The 15,087-nt window shown below is 39.6% G+C and overlaps 1 protein-coding gene across 20 annotated transcripts in view; it reads right to left on the bottom strand.

The window, feature by feature from the left end:
• The window catches only part of MCF2L2 (MCF.2 cell line derived transforming sequence-like 2), a 163,661-nt gene that overhangs the window by 30,875 nt on the left and 117,699 nt on the right, over positions 1-15,087 (bottom strand). For all 20 annotated transcript variants that reach the window (XM_065073743.1, XM_021293136.2, XM_065073746.1 and 17 more), the window contains 7 exons: positions 14,939-15,008; positions 10,028-10,120; positions 9,438-9,530; positions 6,105-6,230; positions 1,785-2,006; positions 376-468; positions 19-97 (listed from right to left, as the gene is read on the bottom strand). In XM_065073743.1, coding sequence (XP_064929815.1) covers positions 19-97; positions 376-468; positions 1,785-2,006; positions 6,105-6,230; positions 9,438-9,530; positions 10,028-10,120; positions 14,939-15,008 — 776 coding nt within the window. The remainder of the gene's footprint in view (positions 1-18; positions 98-375; positions 469-1,784; positions 2,007-6,104; positions 6,231-9,437; positions 9,531-10,027; positions 10,121-14,938; positions 15,009-15,087) is intronic.

Genomic DNA, 15,087 nt, shown 5'->3' with positions numbered 1-15,087 from the left:
GATCTCACTTGGTCCTACCTCTACATGCTTCCAGTTGTCCTGTCAGGACTTTGCGAATCTCTGAAATCCAGGTGTTTTTCAGCTCAACAGAAGATGCCTGAGAACACAAGAGGACAAGGCAAAGCAGATCTGGTTAAAGCATGCTGCCAGTCGCTTGGCTGTCCTGACTTGCGTTTTTTTCCTGTTTTACACAAAATCATGACCATTTTCACGATGATAAATTGGTAATTTCAGTGCAAACACAACAATGAAGCTTCCAAAAGCTATTGTTTCTTGAGTATATATGACAGTGAAAGTAATGAAACTGGAAACTTTCTTAAAAACAATTCAATTGAAAGGAAGTATATTCCTTGGAAAAATAAGCATTGTTGTTACCTGAATGATATAGACCTCTTCTCTGCCATTATACCAGATCTCAAACTTCTTGTTATCCCCTTTTACATTTTCTGTAATGCCCACAGTGCTCATCTGTTTCAAAATAGAAAAGAAGCAGCTGGAATCTGGAAAATATCAATAGTCTTTAAACTCTCTATCCTCTGAGAAGTGTTTTTAAAAGGCTGAATTCACTTCTGCGCCTTAGGGAGTCATTAAAAGCATAATTCATAACACAGTTTCTCAGGATTTAATTCATCATTCCTCTTTTTGATTGTTTCAGAAAAAGTAAAATTAAAAAACCACCACAAACAAAAGAGTAAATGCTCAAAAGTAACACAAGCTAAAGTCTGATCATCAGTTTATTCTCTTTGCTGTTTTTGCTTGAACTGTGGGTTCAAGCTTATCCTGGCTTTTGTTCACCTGCACAAATTTGCACTTTGAGGAGGTCATCACTGACCTGTTCAGGTGGGAAAGGATGAGGGATGTAACAGGGCTTTGTGAGTGTTAATGAGATCCAGACAACACAAAAAAATTTCAATATAGTTTCAGGAGAGAAAAAAAAAGTTCATCAAGGTGCTAAGTGCCTAACCAGGCAAGATCAGCAAGGAATTTAAGAAAACGATTCTAGATTTCTTAACCACAATTTTGAAGTCCAGCTGTCACTATACTTATTAGCTTCTCATCTTGTTTCTGTATTTGTTCATCCCCCTTGTTCTGATTTATCTAAGCATTAGATTTGAAGATTTAAACAGCTTTGATTATATCATCATTCGTACTATCTCCACTTCAAACGCTTATATGAATTGGCTCACTCCTTGAACCACATTCTATTACAATTCCTGTCTGTTTACCCTGTAATAAATTTGCAGCATTACACTTGAAGACCATGTCAGTTGTCTGAAGTCACAAGTGTCACACCAACTAGTTTAATGGGAAAATTTGGCCTACTTGAGAATCTTAAAAGAAATTGTCCTGACTCATATCTGGAAATGTCATGGTTGCAAACAAAAGGGCACCTCTACTGCACTGTGATTTATCTGTAGCTATTATCGTCATGGAATATATCTGCTCAACTGAAGCTAATAGTAAAACTCTCAATATAACTGAGCTTGGAGGATGACTATAGGCAGAACAATGAAAGATGCAGGTCCATTCAGTCTTGCTCCTCTTTAAAGGATGCTGGGCAAGAACATACAAGGTTCCCCTTTGTATCAAGTTGCAAAACCAAGGTTCTTGTCTTGAGCTGTAGGACGTATGCCTGGGTCTGTCTCCAGATCAAAACTAACTGGGAGCTTTCATTTACTCAGTGTTGCAAGATAGTGTACCTTCTTAAAGTTTCACATGGAAATATCCCCATGTTGTGAGAACACCAGATTTAGTTTTTCTCTCATCATTGCAACATTTATTACCTTTAATGAATTTTTAAAGCTGTATGAAGCTGTCTTCTCATGGCCATCTGTGTTCTCCTCCCGTTTCTTGCAGAAGAGTAGCATCTTTGTATAAAGAAAGAGGTGTCTCTGCATTGGTTTGAATCTAGCAAAGTCCTTCACTTTGTTGTGCCCCTTCTTGTGGTCAGTCCACACATTGAAGGAACCTTGCATCAACAGCTTGCCAAGCTCACTGACATCCCCCTAGCAAGCAAGGAAAAGAAAGAGCCCACATTACATTCAATCTAGGGTAATCCCAGGCACAGTTCTTGCCCCTTGTACTGTTTAAGCCTCCAGGCAGAGGCACATGCCCTGGCATCCCTGTGTTGGAGAGTGGACGTGTTACAGCTGGAATCCCAACAGCACATCTCCTTGCCAAACCTGTGTTCTTTCTTCATATAACCATTAACACATTGTTTTCCACGTCCATAATTGCCAGTTTGTCTCCCCATTCACAGTTAGGTCTGTCTCGGGACCTCTTTGGATCTGACACACAGGCTGTCCCCTGTGATGACCTCAGAGAAAGCATCTTCTGACAAGAAATGGGTTTTAAGACTCCTGACACCTCTGAAGGCCCAGCATAGTCCAAAGACTGGATTCTTTCTTCAGTGTGGGCAGCAAATAGAGAGGAGGACACTTTTTCTGATAATGTATGCTAGTGGACGGAAATATTTTGTCCTACAGGAAGTTTATTTAAAATGGAGGATTGAATCACTATCTCAAACATAATCATTCCCTGTTAGAACAATACACTGTATCTCATGTTTATGGAAGATGGGATGCATACAAATGGCTTCAGTGCTGCATAACTCATGGACGAACTAGCCAGGCTGGATTGTATACAAATGTTAGGATGACAGTAGGAAACATCTCTAAAAGTTCTGTTTTCCAAGCTTTTCTCTACTTTTCTTGTGACTTTGCCTAAAAATATTAAGACAAACCCACACCCAAACAAGCCCAGACTTAAATGTTAGCAATTTCTTACACCAGAGTTCAGCTCCTCAAGTCTGCATGTGCAGATGAAGCAGAATATCCTACGCAATTAAGAGCATGCATCAGCTACCACAAAACCTGCTTTTTGGCTGGTATAATTTCCTTCTCTGAAAGGTGTTCTAGGTAAGTATTTCTATTGTGCCTGTGTGGGAAAGAGGCCACAAGATGGGGTGAGGTTTTACGAGCTATGGGAGGTGTTTATTTGGCATCACAGCTGAGCTCCTGGGACAGGTGGAACAGGTAGAATAAATTATTTGGTTCATCCTCTTTCACAGTCTGACCTCATTCAATTATCATGTGACAACCATCTCAGGAATGCTGTCAGCATGGTGCTACACAGCATCCACGTTCCACTTCATCATGTCTTTCGGTTCAGCTAAAAAAGCAGAGGAAATAATCTACTCCTTGAGACTAGTATCTGACATTTCACGGAAGGCTGTCAAATTCAAAAACAGAAGCTGAAAAGGAACAGGAATCCTCTCTGAATTCCTGAGTACAAAATTACTCTGAGATTTGAAAATAAAGAATAGGCAAAAGAATGACCTCAACATTTCTATGGATAGGAACCTGGATATATCCCCTCTGCTCAGGATAATATGTTACCTTTCTTGCAGAAGCAGCTCTTCTGCCCATCCCTGACAGAACTATTTAAAAACAATTTTTTGTAAAATTGCTGTAACTACATACATTTAAACTGGGAAACACAGGAGGAAAAATATCTTTCTCTTTGGGGATGAATCAGAAACAGTAGAAACGGGGAGCTAAAAGACACGCTGTATCCAGGAGCTTCCCATGCCCCCATGCCCATGTTGACTGGTCCAAGTGTGCAATAATAATATTTGGGCTTTAAAGAGTCTTTCTAAACTGAGCCTCTGAGACACTCAGAATTAACCATAAGCAGAATGGTTTAGAGAAGCTTTCACAAGCTATTTCTCCTGACACCTAGGAGGCTGAAAAGACTCACTACTGAAACCAAATGGGCTGTAACCAAGGAGTGCCGGGGGGGAAAGACACAGGCAAATTCCTATCTTCCCTGCAAATAAAAATAAAGATTTGGTTGTTTCAAAAGAGAAACTGTTGAACAAGGTAACATGTTCAGCAATGTGCAAGTACCAGTTGGTGCAGCAGTTGCTGGAAACCCCAGGAGGAGCCGGCAAGCTGTCACTGCAACCAGAGTTTCTGAATGTCACTCAAGCAAAACCACCCCAAGTACTGAGAACAGTGGCACCAGGGCAAAGACACCTGTCCCTAGAAAGTCCATAAAGTGTGAAGAAACCTGAAAGCAGCAGAGATGTGTCTCAACCTTCATTTATACTTGTCCAGGAAAAACTTTACAAAACAAAAACACTAGAAGGAAATTTTGTCCACTGTGATGGAAAAGTGAACACAAGCTTGGGCACTGGCTTTAAATAAAGCAAAACAGCTTCCCAAGAGTAGAAAAACTTAAAGGAAAACTGACTACTGAAGTGAACCACGTTTGTTTTCATAAAACATACAGAATTAAATATATTTTACCATTCAGCTTAAGAGGTCTCTATGGTTTTATCAGTAATATTTTAAATATATTTGGACAAATTCTTATCTGCAGTGAGTCACTTTATGCTGCTGGTTTGTCTCTGCACATTTAAATAAAACATGTATCTGACAATACTTTTTTACATCCAATTACACCAGTATAAAATATTTCAAGACCAGCATTTTCTTTTGTGTTACTGAAAGTAAGATTCTTTTTCAGTGAAGATTGAAAAATGTGTAGGATTTCTGCTCCATCAGAAGAGAGATTAGTAAAGAATTCTTTAAGAATATTGAATGGCAGTCAGGTGCTGGGTTTGACCTTGTATGTTGGAGAAATTACAAAGCTAATGATCTATTCCTGTTCAGCAAACAAACCTGAATACAGGAGGCTTCTTCTACCTTGAGAAAACTTGGAAAACCTGAAAATTAGATGGAAATCCTATCAAAAAGATAATGTTAATCTAAACTAAGCAGGAAAACTTCATGCTTTGTTCTTAATGCAACCCCAACTCTTAATGCAAAGACAAAGCACAAGAGCCCGCTGATCGATCAATCCACAACAGGTGTAGCTCAGAGCTGTGCAGAAAGCTGGGGGCAGGTATGTGCTTTACTGAATTTTGTCAGGTTTGAGAGACCTATATTATGCTTAGGACCAGTGGCGTTTCTCTGATCCACAGACGCTACAGCTTGTCTATATGGTTAGTAATCTAATGAGGTGGGCACTGCTTCGCATTCAACCCAGTACAGCTACTGTAGGATAAGAACTTTTATTCTCATTTCAATGTAATGCACAACTCACAGGAGCATGTCCAGCTGTGTACAGCAGTGGGTCTATGGCATACAGCCAAACAAGCAGGTAAATTCATTTCTAAAATAGTGCTGACAAAAGGCATGGATTTCCTCAGCTACCCGATGCAGATACACTTGCACAAAAAAGAACTATACAAATTAAAACTCTTGAAGCCACTCCATCCTGCGAAACACAGAATAACTCTTCCCATCCAGACACAGTCAGTAAAGACCCCATTGCTTTCTTGGGAATCCACATTCTGCACAAAATATCAGTTTTCTGGTGTCCAGACTGAACCCTGTTACTCTGATCTAGTAATTATTTGAATCCAACTTCTCAGCACATTTTTTTTCTTGACATTTCATCCTGCAGCTACTTCAAAACAGGCAACCACGTCACCCTCGGGCCCCATTTTGCCATGCATGTTTCTCTTTTATATGTCAGTCACTTCCACCTCTCACTTAAGGGCTTGTTTTAGGTAGGCAACACTAGTTCTTGAAAGTCATATGACTTCCATGGAGACTCAGCACAGATATATACATCTGTGGCCTTCGATTTGTTCTGTGGTTGTTATTTCACGTTTCAGATAGTGACTTTGCCAGTTGCTCGCATGGCTTCTATCACCCACTTTAAAGGGAAGCCAAATTTTCCTCCCTAAGTGCAAAAGATTTGGAAACACTTGAGTTGCATAGCAGCCAAAGTTTCGGGAATTTCTTAAGTTATGTCTGTCACACTTGCTACCCCTCACCTACAACTGAGTTTTAGGAGTGGTTACTCAGAGTGAGAGCATTTGTCCCACTTCCTCCTCACATTCACACCCCCACCTCCACATGACTGCTATGGTGACACATAATTTCGGTCACCACAACATGCCAGTGAGTGGCAGCCTTCGAGAATGTGGCACAGGCTCCTGCAAAGTGCACCAGCCATAGACACAATGTGATCAATGACAAGAGGAACATTGGATGGGTCAAGACCAGAGTCGGAACAAGAGCAAATAATACCTCATATCCCGTGATTGCTATCTGGTGCATGGAGTCATTTACTGATTTGATGATATCAAGCACTGTGGCGAGGGCTTCTTCCAATTCAGCGGTATCCTCTGAATTCTTGCTGCACTTCAGCATTTCCTGATAAAAAAAAAAAAAAAAAAGAGATATGAAACCTACTTGAAAACTTACACCAGAAGCCAAGTTTTACAGGTTCATTTAAGATGAGACAGGACCATTCTGACATACTTGCAATGAACTATTTGCATGTCATAGAATTACATCCAGGTTTGGTTTTTTTACTCCACATCTGCTAGAAAAGAAACTCAATATAATTTCTGGTGTTAAAGAACTCACCACTTCCCTTTGCAATTTGTTCCACAAAGTACATATTTTTCAGCTGTTAATCTTTTTTGGGAGGAAAAATAGGCCAGGTTACTATAAATCTTATCCACCTGTTATTCTCTGCCTCTGCACTACAATGTACAGATCTACATTTGCAAATTTGAAAACCTCTTTTGAGAGAGAGTAATTTTGAAGAACAATGCTGACCTCGAGCAAAAAATCATCAAGCATTATATTCTGCTTGAAATACGGGAAGTTATTCCATCCTCCAACCCTTGCACAAGGAACAATAGACAAAGTTCTGGACAAACCAAAAAGTATGTGCCCCAAGGAAAGAAACAAACAAAACCTTTTGAGGGCTCAATCTCTGTAATCATTTCACATACAGAAATCCTTTTTAGAGCTACAAATATTTAGGGGCATAGTTTATATTTAATATTATATTATTTATTATATTATATATATAATATATATAATATTATATTATATATATTTATTAATATTATATTATTTATTAATATTATATTATTTAATATTTAATATTATACAGTTTAATATTTATATAATATTTTACACATTTTACACATTTAGCCTAGCACAGTTCTTTACAAGGATGACTTTTCTTGTTTCTATATGTGTCTTTTGGTTGAAAAGTTCTAGTCATAGCTGAAGTCTTAATTCTCTTTTTGTAACCAACAGTTATAACACAAATCCCAAAAGACATTAAAATCTTCATTTTTAATGAAATTAACTGCATTGCCTCTTGCTCTTCTGCCTATAGAGGAGCCCTGAACCTGATTCAGATAGACAGATTGTTTTTTCCCCACTGTATTGTATTTAAAGCAGTTACTGCCAGCGCGTATTCACCTGAGATCAGAATTGGACTCTATATCTATGCTAAATGCATCTAGGGAGGAATAAGTTTATTGGTTGTTAATGAGGTAATAGTTTCAGTGACAGAATTGATAACCAAATAACCGTTTTATTCATCATTATTGACTTGTCCCCGCCCTATACATCTAACAGTGGAATGAAAGAAGTGTTTGGCTGGATGAAACTTTCACTTCAGAAATGCAAGCTGTGAAGAAATCAAGAAATAAGTTATTCTAATAATAACATTTCACCTGGAATGGTACAGTGAGTTTAGTTTTGTTTCCTTATACTGATGACAATGTCAAGAGAAACTATGCCCCAGAAATAAACCTAAGAATGAATAAAAACTCTACTATCTTTAGGAATCTTTATTATAGTAAGAATTAGACTCCTTCAAAGGCGGCCATTGACATGGTTTTCATTCAGTCATGTCATTTTCAGCCACATTTTGAGTTTGGAAATCATTTAATCCAGAAGCTGAGGCAGTTGTGTTCCTGTAAAACGGGACTGCACAATAGCAGCAATCTCTCCTGAAGTGCTTGAGTGACCAGGGTTCAGAAAGTAAAGGCAGGATGCATTCCTGTAGCACCTGTTGTACAATTTCTAGGATGAGAATGGGTTCCTGCTCTCTGTATAGTGGGCCTGCTGCTTTATAATATTAGATAAACAGATTTAAACCAGAGGACTGCAATAATTGTGATCCAGAATCTAAAATGATTCACTCGAGGCACACAGGTTCTTAGACATTTGTTTGTCACCAATTTTTCACTGACTCGCATTTTCTTACACTTTTAAATGCTCCTGCTGCCAAGGATGCAACATCTTCATAGGTCTCATTAATCCATGACAAAGTAAACATCTGTGCCTTATTGCTGGTATAAAACTGGTCTGACCAGCTTCAACCACAATGGCTGTAACCTGTTTTGCCTAAGAATTTTACTCCTTGATCTAATCTTGGGTTTATTTATAGTTGTATTTCAAATTGAAATTAGAATGTAGCTTAGTCTTGCTCTTCTGAAGGCCTTGACATTTCCTCCTTTCCCACAGAATGGTTTCAAAAAATAGAGCCAAATTTACTACTGGATTACATTGATGTAAATCTACTGGCATCAGTGAAGTTGCATCCCTGTTAATGTCCCACTTTGATATTTGGATTAAATAAATGGGTCATAGAAATACAGCACAAGTGAATGGCCAGCCAGATCCTCACATAGCTTAAACTGGCACAACTTGACCAGCACATGGTAGCAATTAGCAAATAAAATTGCAGCCTAAAATCTTCATTGCAAATTTCATGCTAAGTTTAATGACATTACACAACACTAGATTAAGTCCAGAGGCTTGAGAACAGCATATAATCCACCTGCATAACCTTGCCATAAGGAAAAACCAGTAAATATTGGTTTTAAGAACTGCAGAGATGAAGACAGACATTTAAGCCACCATCTTCAAAAAATGTCATTGGTTTGAGAGCACATATTTCCCCTAGCCCAGTTCAGACCAGAATTTCAAGCACGGACCACTCACAGCTCCAACTAAATCAAGAGGGAAGTTCAGATATTCACCCCATGGAAAAGTCACAGACATTTTTTTCCTAGCTGGGTCTTTAAAACAGAAGCACCAAAAGGTAGTTGCTCCTTCTGAGAGGTTTGAGTAACAACCTTGGGCAAATATCAGGTTCAGAGAGCTGAAAGAGTTCTGTTAAACAGAGGCAGATGTCAGAGACAGGATTTAAAGCATCAGTTCCTGTTTTCAAACTGTAAGATCATCTACTAATCCAGTAATTCAAATTCAATTTCTGTTTAAAGAGAAATAAAACAATAAATAAGATCATAAATTACTTACTATATAAAATATCTTACCTTTTATATATAAAACAGTGTATTTATGTATATACATACTAAGCAAGAGTAATATATGCTGCTAAGTAATAGCAGTTCTCATTCTGAAATAGAAGTCCTTTCTTTGACTGTTTGTTACCATTTTACCACTTAGCATTACAAAGTATTGGTTGAAGAAATGAGAGAGGATTTCTTTGAGGTAGTCCTTCAGAAAATAATGCCTATACACAATTCTGTAAGTAAAACAAGCTATGAGTTGGAATTCTTTGCACTGTCATGGAGAACTTACCTTTAACAGCAACTGGTACTTGGTGATTCTCTGGACTGGCTTTAAGAGATAAGCATCTAGTGAGAGTTTATGGTCCAATTTACGCTGACACTCCTGTAAGAGACAACAGGGAAGAAAAATGCAATGGTTTCTTAAAGCACAGGCAAGACACCAAGACCATTATCATTTGGTAATCTAAAGATTATATGTCTGTGAATTAATTGAGAGAGAAATTTGTTCCATCTGCATAGGAGTTTCCAGGTTATTTATGTCACAGTGAAAATATATCTAAACAAGAGATAATATTTAGGTTCAACTTGGTGTCGAAATCTGGCAGGCCCTGCTCATGAGATCGTAATCATCTGGGGTTTGCAGAGAAGTCAGCACTTGTTTGGTTTGGGTATAGCCTGAAGAGTCATGGAACCCATTTGCTGCTCTACCCACCCAGTCTCGCATAGAGAGAACCTCGACATGCACTGAGCACTCGCCATCACTATGAGCAGCATGTGGAAAAGTCTGGGTATTTCTCTAAGTTTTCTAAAGAGAGAAGAGATACAAAAGGAAAACAAGCTTTGATGGTCTTGCACTGCTAGTCTGCAATGAAACTCCACCTGAAAAAAGATGCTGTCTCCACACTGTCTCCAGAGGGCTTCAGACCTCGGCTTGTTCTGACAATATTTTTCATATATTTGGAGGTCCTCTTTCTGCAAGAAAAGGAGAGGTTAAGTAAGATAAGAAAAAACAATCCACAGAGCACCTGCTTTGAGTGACACTTTTTCTTACCTTCCATGCTAACATTAGTCATTAATTCATGGTGATAACTCTGTGTGTAAAAAACACACTGAAGCTACCAAACTTGCCTTTTACTCCTGTAAAGCTAAATATACCTGAAAGTGAGATTTTTTTTTTCCTCACACTTTTTGCACAAAGCAGGGAGACTGCAGACTGGCAGACACATAATCTAATTGCAAAACTGTTATCTTCCAGATGGGGAAGAGATGGCTTGAAAACAAACAAAAATAAACATTAAAAACGTAAATTTTGTTAACAGTACTGGCATAGACCTGTAATTTCTAACAATGCTTACCACTTAGCCAAGGTTTACATGTTCAAAACACTTCGAAAATACTGTTGGCTCTCAATAGTACAAGGATTAATGAAAACAGTAGCAAATTTGTCTTGTTGATGTCCCAGGCCAGGCAGGTGGAAGTGCTTAAACTCTGTCCTCTGCAACTTAGAAGTGGATGGATTCACTTGACTTTTATTTACCTTTAACTATACCCCTTTGACTAACATCATGGCAAAAAAAAATCCCACTGACTTCAGTGGAAACAAAGGCAATCTCTATAAAAGCCCAGAGAGGTGTATTTTAAGCTCCCTAGACTATATGGGTGAATACAGACGGACAAGATCTGCCAGGTTCTTGGCTCACTGACTGTGCACTCCGGTGGCACAGAAGCCTTGCAGCCAGCTGTGCTATATAGATTCCTGAGTAGGGCTGGCCGTGCTATACAGGTATCTGAGCAGAGCTGGCTGTACCATATAGATTTCCAAGCTGGGCTGGCTGTATCTGACCATCTGGGAGCTTCTCATCTTTGCATCTATCCTGGTGGATGTGACCTCAACGAATCAAGACAATGTCAAAAATGAAGTTCAGGAATTTCCGGCTCTTGCCTCTGTGCTTTCAGCCCACTAGACTGTATCTACACATTCCTGGTGCAGGGAAGGCATTTTGTTTTGTATGGAGTTACTAGAAGAAACCAGTATTGCTGCAATCTACCTCCACAGACCTGGGCTGGAGTTTCCCTGATGAATCAGACGTGAAAGCAAAACTATGCCATGCAACACCTTACTGCATTAAGGATTACATAATGCAAAAAGCCCTGTTGCAACTCAATAAAGTATTAATGGTGCTCTTACAAAATACATGTAGTGTTTTCTTCACACAAATAGAATTGTTTATACATGCTGCCTTGGAGGGAAGTTAGTAGGGGGTAAAACCCACAAAACTGAAAGTAATAATGAAGTGTGATCAAGCATCACAATTTGTTCCTAGTCCACAGAAATCTGATTGGACTGGGCAAGAAGAATAGAGACAGCAACAGTCAAGAGCACTATTAGGATTAAGAAAGAAGTACCAATTTTAATTTAAAGAAAAGGTACAATAATCAACAATTTACCAGTAATTTGTCATAGTGGAACCACCCTATGCAAATGCAATCTCCTGCTGTCTAAATCAGTGCCACCTGCTCAGGTGGAAACTTGCATCTTTAAATACAACTTTAAAGTTTGTAATAGTGAAAGAAATAGAAAATTCCTGATGAAGTTACTGGAATCAGAATCTAAAATGCTAAGAAATAATTAATTACCTAATTACTCACATCCCAGTTTTAAACATTCCATACATTTCTATTTTCATATCCAGAGGTCATGACTCTCTGCTGGTACTTTTACACCATGCTTATCTCTCCTGCAATGCTTTTCCTTTCCACAGTGATTTACATCACAATGTCTTCATATGCTTTTACACATGCAGCGTATATACACAATTCAAATTCTCTTTTGGATTGCTGATTTATGAATAAATTTTACTTCAGATTAGAATTTAGCCCTTTGAACCCAACTCGCAGGTTTCTGCTCAACCGCTACAGTCCTTTCACAGATACCCTCCTTTTCTATAGGTTTCTTTCTCCCTGAATGACCACATGGCCCAGCTGCTGGCTCCTATTAAATTACTCTCTTTTCCCAAGGTTAGCAATATGAATAAGTAAATAGTGGTAAGTCACAGCCAGTCACTCTTGCCAGGCATCTCACCTGGCACTTGCTGCTAAGCAGCCTGACACACCTTTTGGTTCTTCCTGGGTATTCTTGCCTTGGTTTAGCAAGCTTACCTTCTTCCCAGCCCTATGTTTAGCAGATCAGCCCACAGCGTTCCTCTTGCTGCTGATAAAGCACTAGAAGACCCATCCTACTTAGTACTGATCCCTCCCCCCTGAGCACCTGTGCAGGGCTTTAAGCAAGATCAGGCATCTTGGTGATGGTATCATACAATAGCTGGCACGTGGGCAAAGTTGAGCTGCTTTAATTGTAATTTAGGTCATATGAAGATCATCCCCTAACAAGGACAGGCAAAGTGGGAGTGAGAACAAGAGGGGCATTTCCCTTTCATCTTTCACCTGATTTTGCCACCACGTTCCAGGAGAGAAGACAGAGAGACAAAATAGGCTGGGACTCCATAGGCTGTTTCTGCTATTGCCTGAGAAGAAAGGTTCACATCCATGGGAGAGCATGTGGGGAGATGGCAGAGGAATGACTGGCAGGGGACAGAGGGACTCGGGCAGCAGGGTGTCCCACCGCAGCTCTCAGGACGCTTTCATGCAGCTCTGAAATCAGGGCTGAAAAGTCCCAGTATGATCAGACAGAGTAAATCCACAACAATGTGACCATCCTCCCAGAACTCTGCATCACCTAGAACAGCAGCCCTCTCAGTTTCCCCCGTGCCAAAGCAAGCACGGTCATAACTCACAGGGAAAGCCAGAAGCCTCTGCTCGGCAGGAAGACATAAAAAGCTGCCAATACATGGGGAACGCAAACATACAACCAGACTTTTGTTTGTGTCTCCTAAAGGCAGTCCAACAGAAATAACAGATTTCTGGACTTTATGTGGCGTCTTCTAAAAACAGAACATAAGGGCAAGTTCTTGAATCAAAGGTGCTACTGTGTGAGCAGAGACATCTCTGGAGAGAGGCTTTCGCTTTCTTGGCGCGAAATTTGAAATAGGGAGTAAGCAAAGGCATGAATTAACCTCTTATTCAACAGATTTAGTGTTGTTTGACTATGCCACAGAAACTGAGAAGTAAAGGTGGCAGAGGGACTGATTTTTCTTCCACTTCACACCTGAACCACAGCTTTAGTGCTGCTGATTTCATATTGGTAGAATAGTGAGGAGAACTGGGCTCAACAGCTGTTTTACAGTGAGAGACGTAAGCTACAATATTTAAACATGGAATCTGACCTTCCTGCAGAATTACAGGATCAATTCTGTACCAGGAATTTCTCTTTAGCACCAAATCCAAGGATATGTGCAACATACAGACTATTTTATGCTTCTTGGATTTCAAAGCTTTGCGCTCTTCAAAGACTGTTTATCCTATTTTGCATAATGATTTCGCCACAATATTTTCCTGCTCAGCATCTGAATCTTAGGATAACATATTCCTTAGTAGTGTAACTTACTCAAGCTCTAAATGCTTCACTGTTAAGCAGAAAATAATACAGTGGACTTATAATCGCATTTATACTTGTATGATGCTCTTCAGCCTGACTTGTTTGTAAATTGGGGGGCTACCCTTTGGAATTATCACTTGGTCATAACTCCCATTGAAAACTTGGAGATGTGGCAGTGCTCAACACCTCTGACAACTGGGGTACATATGTTTCATCCAAATCTGTCTGTATTTCATACAGCACTTTGTTAAAAAAAGAAGATTCAACATGTATCCTGGAAAAGCAGCAAATGCTGGATGTAGTACACAGTGGAACCAGGAGGTACCTTTGCCTATAGGGAAGAGGACAGATTTTCCCACTTCTCCTGCCTCTTGCATTTCCCATGCAAAACACAGGCAGTTCAAACAGTTTTGTCAGACTATGAAAACAGCAGCAACCCCCCAAAATAGGCTTTTTCTTATTAGTAGAGCCTCACTGTGAGTGCTATATATACAAGCACCATTTGTTATGTTACAGGGAACAGGACAGTCATGTTAACTGGGTGGTGGGAGGGACATGACTGGCAGCTCTCGGAGGAGAGTTGCACAATTTAGTAGCTGAAAGCAACAGGGTGTGAAGACACATGCATGTGACCAAAGCCACCACTGCCTGTTGGCTTTATGCTTTCTCGTAAACTGAGCTCACTCTGCTTTTAAACAGTTGAACCTGCCACTCCATACAAGTGGGGAGAATCCCACTTTCTTGTTGAAATATGTGAACAAGTAAAGGAATCGACTTCACAGAGTCTTATGGAGCTGGTGAGGTTTCACCACACAAAGGAAGTGGTAGACTCTGCTGCACCAGCTCTAGGGGAGTAAGTCTCCTGAATGGTGCTGAGAAAAGAAAGATAGGGTAGGAACAGGATGTACTGTCTGCACTCGGAGCAATCTGCTGTGATAGCATTCTTTGCTTATTTACAGTAGGATGGTGTCTGGGATACATCAGTCTGCTGGCACAGATTTTTCTGATACAAGAAATAAGTCAAACGTTTGGGTCACTGATTTTTTTTTTTTTTAACTAGGGCTTAAAATACATGGCTAAAACACTGGGAACAGATCTCTTCCTGTCAGTAAACCAGGTAAAGCTTAAGATGACACAATACATGCTATTTAACTGTGGCTTAATTTGGGAGTATCTACTTATGTGAGTTTTCCTCATTCACAAAGCAATCAGAATGAAAGGATAGGAGAAAACCTGTGAGCACTATAGGATACGACCATAGATATTCATACAAACCTGCAAAAGAATCTACTTACTCTTTTCAAAAAGCATCGGGCAAGAAGTTCGGGGTTTTCAATGCAATTTTCTATCTCCTTAAGGAAAATCCTGAGAGGAAGACAGGAAAGCAAACAATAACGTAACATCCTGCTCACACGGTGTGCTAGCGTCTTTGTAAATACAGCAC

The sequence above is a fragment of the Columba livia genome, chromosome 9 (assembly GCF_036013475.1).
Source record: "Columba livia isolate bColLiv1 breed racing homer chromosome 9, bColLiv1.pat.W.v2, whole genome shotgun sequence".
In the NCBI taxonomy this organism is placed as follows: Eukaryota; Metazoa; Chordata; class Aves; order Columbiformes; family Columbidae; genus Columba; species Columba livia.
Note: the sequence above shows the minus strand (reverse complement) of the source record. Positions and strands in the feature narration are given on the sequence as shown.